The sequence below is a fragment of the Monodelphis domestica genome, chromosome 1 (assembly GCF_027887165.1).
Source record: "Monodelphis domestica isolate mMonDom1 chromosome 1, mMonDom1.pri, whole genome shotgun sequence".
Classification (NCBI taxonomy): Eukaryota; Metazoa; Chordata; class Mammalia; order Didelphimorphia; family Didelphidae; genus Monodelphis; species Monodelphis domestica.
This window is the reverse complement of record NC_077227.1, coordinates 141,934,529-141,952,209: the sequence shown is the minus strand read 5'-3', so window position 1 is coordinate 141,952,209 and position 17,681 is coordinate 141,934,529. Positions and strand designations below refer to the sequence as shown.

At 35.7% G+C, this 17,681-nt stretch overlaps 1 protein-coding gene across 9 annotated transcripts in view; it reads left to right on the top strand.

The window, feature by feature from the left end:
• TTC23 (tetratricopeptide repeat domain 23) overlaps positions 1–17,681 on the top strand; it is a 116,680-nt gene that overhangs the window by 68,449 nt on the left and 30,550 nt on the right. For all 9 annotated transcript variants that reach the window (XM_056807093.1, XM_056807084.1, XM_007479430.2 and 6 more), the window contains one exon: positions 13,381–13,486. In XM_056807093.1, coding sequence (XP_056663071.1) covers positions 13,381–13,486 — 106 coding nt within the window. The remainder of the gene's footprint in view (positions 1–13,380; positions 13,487–17,681) is intronic.

The following is a 17,681-nucleotide window of genomic DNA, read 5'->3' as shown; positions in this document are numbered from 1 at the left end:
CTAATATTGTACCATAGAAATTAAGGGCAGCAGGGTTTAGTAGAGCTCTAGGAGGGAAGTCCTGAGACCTAGATTCTAGTTCTAATGACCTTAGATGCTTCAGTTCTCTGGGTCTCAACTTCCTTATGGTATTGAGGTATTTGTAATAAATTACCTATAAGGTCTCTTACAACTCTTAAATTCTACATGAATTTATCATCTAAGTGTGATATCATATGGTCTTAATTTTTCTCAATGTATATTACTATATAATATCATCTCAGTGCTTCAGTAGGAAATCAAAGTTTTTAAATTTGAATGAGCTCTGACAACTAAATCTGAGAAAAGTTAAAACTTCCCCAGGTTTATATAGAGAGCATAAATGGAAAGACTTCAGAAGCTCTTCACTTCTCCCAGTAGGCTAAAGCAAGAGCCTCCTATTTGATTTCCTGCCACAGGCCTCTCCTTACTCTTATCCCTTGTGCCACCAAAGTGATATTCCTAAGATCTGATAGTGTCATGCTCCTTCCCCCATTCACCAAACTCTACTGTCTCTCCATTATTTCTAGAATTAAATTTAAACTAAATTAAATAAATTTATCTTTATGAATTCCTCCCTGAAGTTGGAAGGTGAAGTGCTTTATGTGAGAAGGAAGGCCAATGTCACTAGGGTGCAGGGAGGAAATAAAATGTATCTGTTCTCTTTGTCCACCCCACTGCAGCCTGCCCCTGCGTCTGTGAGGGATCTGTTCCTAGACTTACTGTGGATATAAACAAACATCTGCTGGCCCTCTCTATTTGTTTCTGCCCCTTGGCTGAGTGCTCTGAGGCCTCTCTACCCCAACTTACCAACAACATCAAAAAACAAAAATTGTTTTTTAAAAAACAAAATTGGAAGTAGAAAAAGTGAGAGCAGAAGAGACCTTTGCAAGTCTGCTACCAGACCTCTAGGTATGCTTCAGAGGCAGCAAGCACTCAGCACCTTACCACAGATAATTGAAACCTTAATAAAAGGAATAAGGGGACTCTACTGTACTGGAAAGAGAAGAGGGCCAGGTGTTGAAGGACTTTGAATGCCAAATAGGATTTTATGTTTGATTCTAGAGGTGATAAGGAGCCACCAGAGTTCATTGTATAGAGGGGTGACAATCATATTTGTGCTTTAGGAAGATCAATTTAATAGCTGAGTGGAAGACTGGAAAAGGGAAAGTCTTGTGGCAGAGAGACCAATCAGAAAACTCTATTCTAGTGGTGATTAGGTGATTCACCAGGTGGTGGCAGTATCAGAGTTAGGAAGGAGGCATACATGAAAGCATACATGTCCTGAAGGTAAAATTGACAAGTCTTGGCCAAAGAAAAGAATAGATATGACAGGTGGAGGGTGGGGGTGGAGCTAGGCTGTGAGCCTGAGTGACTGGGAAGATGGTTCTGCCCTTGGCAGTAATCAGAAGTTAGGAAGAGGAACAGATTTGAGGCAGGGCTAGATATAATGAATTCTGGTCATCCAGTCTGAGTTGTCCAGTACATTGGAAAGGTGAGACCAGATTTTAGGAAAAAGGTTAGGGGCTGGATAAGGAGATCTCAGAATCCTCTGCATAATGATCATTGAAACCATGGAGACTAATGTGATCACCAAATATGATGATATAAAGAGAAGACAACTTAGGTCAGAGCCTTGGGGAACACCCCTGAATATGATGATCCGGCAAAGAAGGGGTGGTCAGATAGGGAAGAGAAGAACCAGAAGAGACTAATGTCACAAAAACCTAGAGAGAAAATAATGTTGAGGATGATCAACAGTGTAAAAGCCTGCAGAGAAGTCAAGAATTATGAGAATTGAGTGAATGCCATTAGATTTTGAAATTTTAAAATTATTGATAACTTTATAGAGAATGGTTTCAGTTGAATGATGAAATCAGATTTCCCAGAATTAAGAAGAGACTGAGATGAGAGATAGGAAGTAGAAATCTTAATTGCAAGTGGCCTCACGGAGTTTAGTGACTAAAGGGAAGAGAATCACGGTACAATAGCTAATGGAGATAGATGAATCAAATGAGAATTTTTTGAGAATGGTGGAGACATGGACATGTTTGTAGACAGGGGAACAACTAGTAGATAATCAAGAGTAAGATGATAGAGGGGGCAATCTGCTGGAGAAAATGGGATAGAATGGATTCACTTGTGCCTGTAAAGAGGTTAACTTTGTGAGAGAGAAGGGCTACCTCTTTTTAAGAGTTAGGAGTGAATAAGGACATAGTGACAGAAGGCATCTGAGTGATATGAGATGTTTGGGAAGAGAGAAGAGGAAACTCTTAGTGAAGGATTTCAGGTTTTTTTTTTCATTGCAATACACAAGATTTTCAACTGAGCTATTGGGGAGAGGAGAGCTATGGGAGATTTGAGGAGAGAGAAAAAAATTTGTAAAAGCCACTGTGGTGCATTGGGTAGTGCATCAATTAGTACGGTTTAAAAAGTTTCCTTGCCTCAGTGAAGACCCAATTTAGATATGTGACTTAGTAGGTTGAAGAATTAAAAGGTTAGAGTGTTTGAGGGAATACAAAATATGTATTTTGAAGTCTTCTAGTATGAGAGCAGGATTTGGAGAAGAGAGAAAGCCTGTGAGCAAGGCACTGAACTTATTGATTAAATATTGGATATCTGTAGATAATAATTACCAGAATTTTATTTGGGTAGTAAATGTGGATTGAATGTACCTCAAAGGAAGAGAGGTTACTGAGTAACAGAGGAAGAGAGAGAGAGAGACTCTGAAAGTGACAGTGGAGAACAAGAAGTATTCCAACTCTCCCACTTTGACCAGTGAGTTAACTAAAGGTTATTAATGAAAGTATAGAAAAAGAGCACACCAGTCTGTGAAGCTGTGTCATTGGGATGATGTCAGGTCTCACTGAATTCAAGAAGATGGAAGGAATGGGATAGGGGAAAGTTTGGGATGAAAGCAAGATTGTTACTTATGGAAAAGGCATTCCAAAGAATCTGGGGAGGGTTGGTTTGAGGGAGATGGGAATAAGAGCAAGAGAGTGGAATTGAGAGCAGGAGTTTGAATAATGATAGACTGGGATTCAAACTCATATGATGGGGAGTATTTGGTATGTGAGTGTTTATTCCTAATTTGTGAAGGAGGGAAGAGTGCCCAGAAATTATCTCCAAGGAACAGGCTCTGGAGAGGTGACTTGTACAAGTGGAATTGCAAGAGGAAGCACAGTTGAATGACATTTCCCTCCTTCTCTAGCAGGCTCAGGCCAGGTATCTGGTGGAAGGGGAAACCAGGAAGAAAGAGAATCAAGAATACATTGTCTAATTTGACAAATTAAGATATCACTGATCATTTTGGAGATAGCAGATATTATTGAATGATAAAGTTCCATGACTTCAGGAAGTGAGTAAGAAGAAAGGAAATAGAGGCAATGAATGTATTTTTATTTTTATCAGTCTGAAAAAGGGGAAGAAAAATAAAATAACATTAGAGATACTATAGTCTAGTGAAGTTGTTCCCCCCCCCTCCAAATAGGGAAGCCTTGGGCATATTTGGTGACAAGGAAAGAATTAGCAGATACAGTGATAGACTGAAGGTTAGAGGAGGGGAATGACTAAAGAGGCATTCTACTGCAGAAGTCAAGAGGAGATGGTATCAAGAGTGCATGAAAAAGAGTCCATCCTGAAGAAGAGAAGGGCCACCTTGGAAAAAGATAGCGAAAGATGATAAAATGGGGCTTGAGATGTCAAAAAGCAAGGAAGATTGAGCTCATGAGAAATGGCCTCTATTTTCTAGGCAAAATATGAATGAGGTCCTCAACTAAGAGAATGAAGAGAATAGGAGGTTTGAGGAAAAGAAGAGAAGATTTAAAATAGCCTATGTGGGAAATGGGATATAGAATTAATTAGGGAGAACTAAAATCATTGCCTTACTACAAGAGGGCCCAGTTTAGATTTTAAAAAATAAATCTGTAATGGAACCAATAAATTTGGGTAGATATAATTTTTGGTTGGAGTTTGTCAAAGATCAGTGGTGAAAGGACAGGAAACACGGGTTTTGAGAGGGGAGAGTAGAGTTGAATTGGTTTACTAAGGGTCTAAATAGGAAAGGAAAGAAAATGAGAGTAATGGTTGGAGGAAGTCCTTGAATGTAGTGAGGATGGGTAAGACAAAGATGAAGTGGAATGATAGAGTATGATCAAGGAACTGAAGTACTTATGGATATGATAAACTCAAAGATATGACTTTCCCTTCTTGTGGCTAAGGTGTGTGGACATGGACATCTTAAGTAGGGCAGTCTCTGAGGAGACTGAGGAACTGGATTTAAACTCAAATCCAAAATATTTTGCTTTTCTGAAATCCTCCTAAAATCTCAAAACTAGAAACAAGGCAGAACATAACTGTGGTTTTGTTCACTTTATGAGAGAAAGTACAAGTCTCCAAAGTATCTACTTTTGGTGCTAACTTTTCTTAACATATAAAAGTTATCTTCCCATTTCATCAGAGAAACTATAATTGAGATCAGAAACATTTTCCTCAGTTTGTTTCAGGTTTCTAGAGAAAATGTGCTTTGGTTTGATCCTTATTCTGCTTTTAGAATGTCCTCTGCACACTATTACTTTTCTTTGAGTCAATTTCATCTAATTGGACAAGATATTTCCAGCTTTCTTTCTTTACTCAATTAGGAAATGGACTACTTCATGCCTCTAAGCTCAGGTTGCTTCATGGAAGGATTCCCTACAAGGAATAGAAGAGAGAGAGAATGTAGCAGTGACTGGCCTGTAAAATGATCTTGCCTTGTATACCAAAGCTAACTTCCAGCTGATTATTGCCAGGGCAAGATTGAAAAACACTCAGCTTAACTAGCAGTCACAAAGTGAGGCTGCAGAGCAAGCTAGCTAATCATGATGATGAAGTCTGAATTTTAGTTTTTCCATAATTCTAAATCACTAGACATTGTAACCTCCGTGATATCTAGTAGAAAAAGCAGTTTTATTTGTACAACCTAAGTTGATAACTTGAACTCCCCCAAAAGATTTCTCTCAAAGCTCACTTAATTGAAAAATAATATTTTCTTTTGGCCAGCAACACTCTTTAATGCTCTCCTGACTTATCAGGTTGCTATGGGAAGTTGTTATTTTGTTTGTGATTTGTTATTATTTCAATAATTAATCAGGAATGTTCAATTTAATAGGTATGGTCTTCCAAAAACAAATTATTACATCTTTATAATGTTAATATAGATTCTTCCAAAATCTCCTGCTCAAAAATTTGTTATATTCCCTCCTTGATTTATCTCCAAACTTCTGCTTTCCTTACCAATTCTGTATTACTCCCCAAAAGCTTCTATTAATTCAGTTATTTAAACTTTGTAATGCTTTTCAAGAGATGAATGAATTTATATCTGTGTAGATTTATTTAAATGATACCATTCTCTCTCTTTTTCTATTTAATTTTTTTTCTCTTAAGAATATATATTCATTAATGGAAAACCAAAAGTAAGCATCTCCTACATTGCTGAACATAACTTTCTGAACTAACCAAACCCAATCACTGACTCACTGAATTGTAGGATAGTTCTCTTTAATCTTTCTAAATGATAAATTTTAAAAAAAACCTCTGGGAAATTCCAAAGATTAAAGCCTGATTGCCTACTGTCAGATAAAGTATTTATAAAATTCCTTTTCAAGGGTTGAACTAATGTGTTGTCCCAGTCTGTAATTTGAAGTCATAACCTGCATTACATGATAATGTCCTTAAGCTCTAGCACTTTTAAGGGAAATAACTTTTCATTTAAATTCAATAAACATCTGCTTTGGGTAAAGAACTATGCTGATGCAGGGTTCTGAGGATATAGAAGTTTAGTGTGTTTTTTTTAAATCATTCTAATTATAATTTTCATAAGCCTACTATAAATCTTAAAAATTTTATTTTTATGGTTGATTGTTAGGTATCTCCTTTAATAGTATAAATGAATGGCATTTGAAATATATTACATGTAAATTCATTCCCATGAGATTATTATAGACATGAAGGGATAAATCCTTACCAAAAATTACATCTGAGCTAGAGAAGATTTTATTCACCTTATGCTGACAATGAAATTTCTCAAGGGTTTAACATAAAATTTTCCACAGCAGTTTAGTAGGCATCTGCTAAACGTTTGTTGAAATGCTTTTAGACCTTAAAATAAGCATGCTGTTAAATATTCCTTAAGGAGTTTATGTGAATTTTCTTGAAATCTAACCTTCAGTATGACATCCCTTTTTAGACTCATTTTTCAAAGTGTTTTCACTTTTGACCAGACTATGGATAAAATTTTGACATACACATCTGAATCCAAAATACCAAACTAATAGTCTCATCACTTATGCACCTTGAGGGTAGAATCTGTTTTTTGTTTTTGTTTTTATAGCCTTACAGTCTTATTAATAGTAAGCACTGACATGCTTGTGAGATTGGATTGGATATACTCTGAAACAATAAACAAAATAACTGACTTGTCTGTATCTTGACAGTTCCATGAACAAAATGGGTATAATAATAGCTTACTTTTAACCAACTTTGCATAAATGTAAATTATGACATAATATTTAAATACTTTTAGATCCTTAGAGATAACTGCCATACAGGTAACCCCTGAATTGTCAAGGATTGTGTTCTAAAAGTTAGTTTTTAAGTCATCTAACAAATTTGAAAATATTTCCCCATGAATCATATCTTATAAATGGTAGCTAAGTTCATAGGTCAGGACACAGGAGCCTTTTAAAATAATAATATACCCAAAAGGAGAAGTGGTAGCATGGTATAGTAGTTGGGGAGCTGACTTTGAATCCAATGATTTGGTTCAAATCCCACATGCTAATATAATTTTATGCTAACAGTGTAATTCTGTGCAAGTCACTTAACTTATCAATGCCATAGGCAAAAGCGTTAAGACTAGAAATTATAGAACTATTGCTCATGTGCATTGGTAAAAGTAGTTTGCTCTGGAAATCACCCTACACCAATGAAATCACAGGTGTGAGCTTTTTAAAAATCCTCATGGAGTTAGAACAAACCATTCCTGAAGTAGAAATCCCCTCATGTGTTTCTACAGTTTCTACTTGAAGACCTCCCTAGATGGGATGTTCTCTACCTTGCAGGACTGATTTTTAGAGAGTTTTATACAGAGCTAAAATAACTTTGTCTATAACTTTAACCCACTAATCCTGGTTCCATTTTCCGGATCCAAGTGAAAAAAGCTGTTCAATACGATAGTGCTTTAAATATATGAAGAGGGATATGACTCAAAGATGTCATTTCCAGTTCCCTCACCCAAAAATAGCATAATGCTGAAGTGTAAGACTACATCAAAATCATAGGGCTTTATGGGATAATTAATAATGCAGCATGGAATTAAAAATAGAAATTTTGAAACTATAAGTCTATCCAGATCTTAAGATGATTTCTGAGAAATACACAACTGCAGGCTTTTGAAAACTAAAAAATGAGAGGGAAAGGCATAAAAAGGGATAGTAATCATGACCATAAAATTAGTAATCATATGTGCAATCTTCACGGATACCTACACAAAGTCTTTGAAAATTCAACATTGAAAGTTAAGCTTCCATGAACTCAGCATTAGATGAATATTAAACATTATTTGTGTTAGTTTTAATCACAAACCATTTAATCCTCTCAGATGAACAAAAATATTTCTTTTAACAAAACTAAGCAGCAAACTAAAATGGTGTTCAGTATTATATATTTTTAAAAATACATAATGTCACTGTGGGATTTTTAAACTTCCATCATGTTTCTACCTAATGAGTGACTAATTTTACTGGCAATCTAAATATCATTGATTTTTTACGCACTTAATTCTTCTAGGTTTTCTGAATGTAAATAACAAAAAATAATGGCTTTAGAGGTTTTCCAAAATCTAGTGATAGGGATAATTAAGATTTAATCAATAACTGATTTGATAATGTGATTGTTATACTATTAGCATATTTATTATGTTTATTTTCATGATTCAGAAAACATGAGTCATTCTGATACCATTTGAGTTTTCAGGATTGTAAGGAAATCTGCTATTGGAAAACTTCGTCCTGTATTTTAAGGCAAGAAGTTTTAAATTTAAGTTAAGTCACATAAAAATCTTCTTATAGAATATTAGTGTGTATATTTAAGAGTAATTTTAATAGAAGCATATCCATTTCCTTGAGGGTAAATAGAATTAATATGTTGTAGTTGGACTTTATTAGTTCAAATTCTTGGAAAACATTTGAGTCTTTGACATGTGTGAATTCAATATAGTTCAACAAACAACAGAATATTGAATTGGAAGAGAGAATTTAGTTAAAACTCACCCCTTATATATTAAAGTATCATCAGACAATAAATAGCTCAGCAAAATTTTAGGCTACAAAATAAATCATCAAATACCATTCGCATTTCTACATAATAATTATAAAACCCAAGAAGTAAAAATAGAAAGGGAAATCCATTCCAAATTTCTAGGAATACCAAAGTACACAAAAGACTTATATAGATTCAATTACAAAATGCTTAAAGAAATAAAGAACAACTTAAATAGCTAGAGGTATAGTCAGTGTTCTTGGCTAGACTCTGCCAATGTAATAAAAATGACAATACTTTTTCAAAATTAATTTACACATTTAGTGCTATGTCAATCAAATTACCCAGAGGATGTCTTTTAGAACTTGATAAAATAATAAACAATTCATTTGGAAAAACAAAAGATCTAGACTATTAGGAGAAAATGGTGAAAAGAAATGGGAATAAAGGAGGAATCGCACTTCCAATAATGCAGCAGCCATCAAAACTATTACTGGTTTAAAGATGGAGAGATAGATCAATTAAACAGACTAGACAAGATAGAATCAGAAATGATAGAATAGAGTGATCTAGTGTTTGATAAAATGGAAAATAAATTAACTCCTTCCTGATTTGATTTTTTTAAAACCTAGTAAGAAAACCAGAAAGCAGTCTGGCAGAAATTAGACCAACACCTTACACCATATTCCACAATATGTTTTAAATGGATAAGTGACCTTAATGTTAAAAATCATAACATAAAAGAAATTAAAGGAGAAACATATACTTCTCAGTTCTGTGAATAGGAGATATATTCTTAATCAAACAAGAAATAGAAGCAATAACAAAAAATAAAATGGATGACTTTGATTACATGAAAATGAAAAACTTGTGCACATGCAAAATTAATGTACTGAAGATAAGAAGGTAAGTAGTCAAGTGGGAAAAAAATCTTTGTTTCAAATTTCTCTAAGGGTTTGGTATTCATATGTCAGCTATATACACACACACATACACACACTGTTTACCCATTTCCAATAGATAAATGGTCAAAGAATGTGAACACACAGTTCTCAGAAGAATTGCAAAGTATTCAAAACCACATAAAAGCAGCTCTGAGAGTTCATCTCACACTCTGTAAATTGACAAAAACGACAATATCCAATACTGGAAGAGCTGTGGAATGTCATGCACATTAATACATTTTGGTGGAGCTGGGAAAATGTTTTGGAAAGTGATTTAGAACTATATAAATAAAATAACTAAAACCTTATATACCCTTTGAACCAGAAACTATCACAGGGATCATACCTTAAGGAAGGCATCAATAAAAAGAAAGTTCTCATGTATGCCAGAATATTTACAGCAGTACTTTTTGTGATAGCAAAGAATTGGAAACAAAGCCATTACCTGAGGAATGGCTAAGCAAATTTTGTTTCATGAATGTAGTTTAATATTACTGTCTTTTAATAAATGTGTGTAATGAATACTGAGAAGCATAGAAAGATCTATATAAACTGATGCAGACTGAAGTGAGGAGAGTCAAGGAAACAATATTCACAGTCAATACAACAATGTAACTGGAAACAACTACACACCAAAAAAATCAGAAGTGAATTTAACAAAATTATAACAATCAAACAGGTTTGGAATTAAAACATGTGAGAAGACACCCCTAACTCACACCTTCATGGAAATCAAAGGAGCACAGGTATTACACATTACATGTTTTATCAATAGCTTTTTCAGTGTATCAATCAGTTATACTAATTTTTTTCATCTCCAAAAAGTATGATTTCTTATTTGGAATCACGCCCTGGGAGGGTGAGGCAGAGATACTTGGATAATGATGGAAGAAACAAAAGACATACTTAAAAACCTGTTTAAAAAAATTAAAACCCTCTATATAGTATGTCTGGCCTCATGGAGCTTATTGTCTCTTTGGTCAATACACAAATACATTTAGTATGCTAAAATAGTACCTTACACAGGAGCAAATTTAAATGCTCTAAGTCTAAATGAAGAAAGTTGTTCCAGAAGTTATAAATAAGTAAAGACTTCATGGAAGAGGCAACATTTGAATGGAGCTTGAAAAGACAGGGTAGAAATGGTGAAGGTGAAAAGAAGTTCATTCCAAGCATAGGGAGCAACTTGAGTGAAAACAAGGAAGCAGGAGAGGAAGTTTGAATTGATTGCTCCCCAAATGTCACTTGGGCTGAGTATGGAGAGAGTGTGTGTGAGATAAGACTGAAAGTGATGGCACTACATTTGTGGAGGTCCTTGGACACCAGGCAAAGGAGCTCATGCCTTACTTGGTAGGCAAGAGGAAGCCCCTGCCCATTTTTGTACACTGATGATTTTCAAATCCCCAGATGGAAACTAAATATACCAGTCTTTACCTTGTGCTATAAATGTGACAGCTTTACTCAAACAAAAATCTTTCCTGAAGACATTTATTTCAAGAAAAGCACAACTCAAATATAATTCATTTAATTTACTGCAAATTTTTAATTCTCTTTTAAAACAGGTTTTGTCTTTCCCTGAAATGACAAGCAACTTGTGGTTTGACACTGTTAACTAAGCTTTGTTTTGGCTCTTGAAAGCATTTAGTATCAGTGATGAATTTCAAGTTTTTCCTGAAGACTTGCCTTTTCAGGTCAAATAAAGGCCCACGATTAATTTGGGGGTCCTTGGAGTTACCTGTTTAGTTCATACTCTCGTCTAAATAATAAAGGGATCTACATCTATCTGTCCATCTTCTATATCTGAAATACCACCAGATTATGAGATCCTACTGTGTATAACAAATATTGTATAAAATTTATTATTACCATGTGTGAGAATAATGTCAAAAATAATATTTCCATGTGGCATTTTGATGATAGATTTGAATCAGGAAAACTACATTCACATTCCTCAATACATAATTACTAGACTAGTGAGCTTGGAAAAGTCACTTACCTCTCTACTTGGGTGTGAATGCAAAATGAGGGTAATGTATATGGAATTCATGTATGCATATGTATATAATATGTTAATATAATTATATTTAGTATAAATAAATACATTTGTATATATGTGTACATATATGCATATGTATTTAATACTTAAAGCATCGTGGAAATGTTAGCCATTACTAGTAAAGACATCCTTAATTTTAGCGGAGTTTTAAGCTCCTTTACAAGTTATGATTGGCTTTATATTCATGACATCTGGATCAGTTGGCACAGCTAAGTGTAATACAGTGGTTTTGCCAGCAATATGGTAGAGTTGATGGATTCTTGAACCAATCAACCAAAACCAGCAAAAACTGCTATAGAAAAGAAAACTGGATTCAGAATTAGTTTAGTTAGTTTTAATTCCAGCTCCTTTACATTCTGCTTATTATGTATTCTTGGACAAACCACATCATTTTTCTGGGCTTCAGATTCCTTACTTATAAAAGGAGAGGATTGGATTAGATAATCTCTAAAATTTCTTCCAGCTCTAAATCCTAAAATCTTTTTATGTTCTAGGGCCACAAACTAATTCCTTACCCTATTCATTGTTCTCAAAAATACCTGTTCTTAGTCATAATGAAATAGTCTTTGAATCCATGCATAATTCAATAAACATTTTGGGGGATCTAGAATTGTGATATTGTTGGTATAAGCTGAGACCTTCCAGCAAGAAAACTCTACCTCTACTAATGTAAATCTGCCCCTGCTTTGATACTCTAGTCCAGGGGTCCCCAAACTTTTTACACAGGGGGCCAATTCACTGTCCCTCAGACTGTTGGAGGGCCGGACTATAAAAACCTAACCTTAACCCTAATGGGGCAGCAGTATACACAGTGCGGAATCCCCTTCCCCAGATCTCAGTCACCATGCTGAGGTCTTCCATTGTGCAGCCACATAATTCTTTGCACTGCGCCTTTGCTGCACAAAGGATTATGTCATGGGAAGTTGTACTGTATTGTATATGAGCGACGCCGTGCTTTGTGGTGCTGCCACATACAGAGCTCCTCTCACTGACCACCAATGAAAGAGGTGCCCCTTCCAGAAGTGCAGTGGGGGCAGGAAACATGGCCTCAGGGGGCTGCAATTTGGGGACCCCTGCTCTAGTCTTAGACTGATGCCTAGGGCACTAAGAGTGATTTGCCTACCTTCCTGCAGCGAATATGTTTCAGATGCAGAACTTGAGCCCTGGTCTTTCTGACTCTGAAGCCTGTTCTCTGTCCATGATTCCTTTCTGACTTTCATTTTTTAACCAGCTATCATGTGAAAAGGCCCAATTTACTTTGCTCACCCTAGTTCTCTAACTTTGAATGCCCTTCCTCTTTTTTACTACCTTTCTATCCAGATGAAATAATTTGTCTTTTTTCATGAAGCCTTCAAAACCACTCCAGCCACAGTGCTTTCTTATTCCTCTTCATTTAGAGTGCAGTTAACCTTGAATTGTGTTCAATTCTAGTCTTATCCTACAATTAATGTAATTTTGCTTTATTTTCTCAAGTACATTGTAAGTTTTTTGAATACAAAAACTAAGACCCAGTGTGTCAGTGGATAGAGTATTAGATTCAAAGTCAGAAAGATCTGGTTTCAAATCCTGCTTCACATATTTATTGACTGTGTAATGATCCACAGCCTTGTTTTGCTCTTCTGTAAAATAAGGATATCAAGTTCAGATTAGATTACTTATATCAAGTGTAAAACATTTGGATGATTTTAAAGTGCTATATGAATGTTTATTATTATAATTATTTTGTGTTTCTTCGTTTTACCTATAGAGCCAACCATTGTGCACTATACATAATAGATCTGCATAATAAAGAAGCAAGGTAGTATGGGGGAAAGAATGTTGGATTTAGACTCAGGAAAGTTTTGGGTTCAAATATCACCTGACACTTAACAAGCGATCAGATCAGTCAATTTGCTTAACTTCCTCTGAATCTGTTCCTTTATCTGTAAAATAACAAGGTTTGTTTAGGAGAGTTTTAAGTTTCCTTCCTAATGTTCTTGCCTCTATGCTTATCTCTGTGTTGTTTTATATCTTTTAAAAGTTATGCCATATAAACACAACTATTCCTTCTGTTCGTGATGACAGGCATATCACATCATCCAGAAGCAAGATTTTTCTGTGGAAGAAAAAATAGACTCGGCACTCTCAGTTGCCCATGCTGCCGTTGCCTCTTCAAGAGCTGAGCATAATGGTAAGAGAAGTCATTAAAGATGTAAAGGGCATAGGCATGTTGCCCATACACCCTTCACATATCTCTATCTAGGAAGCCATTTCCCAAGTTGATTTTTAAATGGATTGGACAGAAAGCAAAACTTAGCTTCAGTGCAGCTGAACAGGGCAGATTTCTGTGAGTCTTCTTATTGGTTGGGTGAGTTGGTATTTCTGGCAATGACATTCTTTTCTTTATCTGGGCACACTGGAGGCCCTTGATTTATAGTCCAATGTATTCTCCCTCTATCTGATTCTTTTCCTTTTAAGTAGGAGTTAATCTTCTAGGAGAATGAGAGAGACAGCTCTTAATGCTTCCCAGAAACTGTGCGCTCAGTGTTGAACTTAAGAGGAATTTTCTTTACTTGCTAAAGGGATCTATTTTTAGAGATCATTGTATTGCAATTGACCCAGCAAATAGACTCCTTTGCTGAAGTCTTGGCCTCAAAATTCCCCTCCAAAACTGAGCTTTTAGTCATGATGCAGCATTACAGTTTCAAGATATCAAAGGGTGAGAAAAGTTCTCTGTAATACATCTTGCTTGCCTGGCTTTTGCCCAGTCTCATGTGTGGTGGTGAGGGTGTTATACTTTTGGAATTTTGGAATTTGACTGTAGGAAAGAGATATGCCCTCAGAGGGTTATATCCATAATTATAGTAATGATGAATTCCAATGGCACATTTATTTTTTTGAAATTAACAAGCAGAAATATGAAAACACTGAGTATATACAAAAATTTAAATATAAAAGGGGATAGGATAAAAAAAAAAAGCCAGGGACAGCTTGGGAACTCAGGGGATTGAGAGCTAGGCAAGTCTGGAGATGGGAGGTCTTGGGTTCAAATCTGGCCTCAGACACTTCCAGCTCTGGGACCCTGGGCAAGTCACTTAACCCCTATTGCCTAACCCTTACTACACTACTGCTCTTCTGCCTTGGAACCAAGACACAGTATTGTTTCTAAGACAGAAGGTTTGGAATATTTTTTAAATCCCAAACAAACTATGTCCATATGTGTATATGTATGTCTATAAAATACAATCTTATGCAAATAATAAATTGTTGTTAATTGGTTGATCACTTGAATCAGAAAACCCAAATAAGTACCTGGAGATCTTGGCACAGAGAAAAGGGCAGGGCAAGGGTTACAGGAGAGATCTGTATCAAAATTAGACCCCAGGTTCTAGAACTAGATACAAATGGCCATAGATGAAGAAACTAATGTAGGCAGAAGTTAAATGACTTGCTCAGGATCACAAAGCTATTAATAATGGCTGAGGCAGGATCCAGACTTAGGTTTTTTTGACTCCAAGTATAGCCCTTTTATCCATAACTACACCCAACTGCCAAAACAAAACTGGATTTACCACTTTTGCAGGATTTAGATGAAGCATTCTGATGCAGAAAAAGCCCTGTGTCTTGTGTCAAGTTTTTCTGTCTCACAAACTCTAGATTTATACCATTAGCTTGAACTAGCCTTCCTCAAAGAGCTGGAGCCACTGGGGTGTAGGGTTAGGATGTCAAGAGCCCAGATCAGTTTACCTCTGGGCCAGTCATGTGAGTTTAACATAACATCTAGGTCACTGACATCAAAAGATATGCTCTTCTTGTTTTCTGATGCCTGAATTTTCCTGGCAAGTAAAAATGAACAAACAAAACACAATAGAACAAAAGGACTTTTATTAAACAATTAGATATATTTCAGTGGATCCATAATGTTGGTATTTTCCCTCCCATGGTGAAAACAGAAATCTATGTATGCCTTCTTGTTACTTTATGTGATTCTTGTTCTTAAGATCATAGATAGAGAGCTGGAAGGGACCTTAATCTAATACATTCATATTATAGGTAAAGCAACAGATACCGAGTCATAAGCATAGAACAACCAGAGTTCAGACCCCAATCCTCCAACACAGGACCTATGACTTTTTCTGCAACATAATACTTCACATAAATCTTGCAAGTGATAAATACAGTTTTGTTTTAGCAGCTGAGTGGAGTGGTGAATAAAGGGCTATACTTGGAGTCAAGAAAACCTAAGTTTGAATCCTGCCTCAGCCATTATTAGCTTTGTGATCCTGGGCAAGTCATTTAAACTCCATCTTCATTAGTTTCCTCATCGGTAAAACTGGGATAATAGTAATAGAACCTACCTCCCAAGGTTGTCGTGGTGATCAAGGGGGATAATATTCATAAACCAACTTATAATCCATAAAGCACTAGATGAATGTTAGCCATTAGAGGCCCAAGTTTTTAGTAGTCTCAGATCCCTCCATTGCTATCCCCTTCCTCTGAGATCACTTCCCATTCATATTATATATATATATATCTTCTTTGTAAAATAGTTATTTACATGTTATCTCACCTATTGGAATGTAAGCTTTTTGAGGCCAGAAGCTATGTTTTTATTTTCTTTGTATTTTCCTTGCTTAGTCTTAGTACAATGACATAGTAAGAATTTAATAAGTGCTTATTTATTGATTAATTAATTATTAGATTCATGGTTACCAGTGAAACACTTAGTTGTCTATCTAGTATCACTCACTCTCATTAAACTAATAGATTAGCTCTTTTTCTAGTGTAAGGATAATTTAGGGTTGTGACCTAATCTAAGTTTGATTTTTGGTCGCCAGGGGATATCCCAAATAAAATACCCAAGTCAGTTTGCAAATATATGGTGGTTTAATCAATATATAGGGAAGAAATCAAGAAGAAGAGAAAGGGAAAGATATAGGATTTCTCCTGCCCGGCCTGTGCCAGGTGAGTTCAAAGTCCTCCGCCATGAGGTCTTTGAAGATTAGAGACTTTCTCTAAGAGGATAGTGTTTGGAAGCTAAAGGAGAGAAAAATCAGTCTAAACTCCAAGAGATCTCAGAGAAGAGCCTCACCTGAACTATGTTACTAGGCTTCCTCCAGTATGGTATAAAGGAAAACTCATCGCTAAACCTGAACAATAGCAGCCACCACCCCAAGATCTAAGAAGAAAAAAAGGCTGGAGAGAGAAAGTGACGCGAAATATATAGATGGTTTTACATCACTTTCCTGTGTCTCACATGTACCAATGATATCTTAGGCTTGACTTAAGACAGTTCAGGAGTCTGTCAGTTGTTTCTGATTTGTCATTTGCTAGCACATGTCTGTCATAGGCCATGCTCCTAAATACTTAATCCTTAAATATGGATGTAGACATTCCTGATTTTGTTAGACTAAGTAGGGTGGAGTAATCTAAAGTTCACACTTTCCTGATTTTTGTTAGACTAAGTAGGGTGGAGTAATCTAAAGTTCACACTAGCCTTATATGTCATTGGTCCATATCTTTCATGTCACTTCCTACATATAGAACATCACCGGTAATGGCCTGTAGCCTATTTTCTCCTATTGTGTAGGTTTCTGTGGCATCATTGTGCAGCATAGCAAGTATTCTGGGTCTTTAATTAGAGGGTTTGGGCTTGAATCTTGACCCTGACACTATATGCTTGTATAAACCAATAAACCTTTATGGCTTTTAGTGTTTTTCTTTGAAAAATGAATGTGAACAAAGTGACCTCTGAGATCCTTCCAGCTCAAAATCTTTGAACCTATCATATTCAGTTCCTCTGAAAGATGTATGAAGGGGAACTTTTTAAATTAGCATAAGCCTTAAAGAAATAAGGCCTTTTGGGCAACTAAAAATGTAATTGAAAAAACGGAGAAGATACAAAGTCTAAGAACTGTTACTGTAGGATATATAATTGCACTGATTAAAGATGTGGAAAGAACTATTGAAAATGTGATATACTGGTAAAGATTTTTCAGGCCTAGATTTCATAAGATTGATCTATAAAGCAGCTGGTGGCACAGCAGAGAGAATACTGGTCCAGGAGTTAGAAAGATTTGAGTTCAAATATGACCATAGATATCTACTACCTGTGTAATCCTGGGCAAGTCATTTGACCTCTGCCTCGGCTGCAAAAAGAGTATACTAATAGCATCGACCCCAAAGGGCTGTAAAGTTCAAATAAGATAAGATTTACAAAAAAAACACATACTACATTTGGAACACAGTAGGTGCAATATAAATGTTTATTCTTTTCCCTTCCCCTTCTCCCTACAAGAATATGTCAGGTGAACTATGTTCAGGTGAAATGAATATAATCCAGTTAGATACAAATAAGTTCCTTCCTATACATGTTGTTCTAAGAA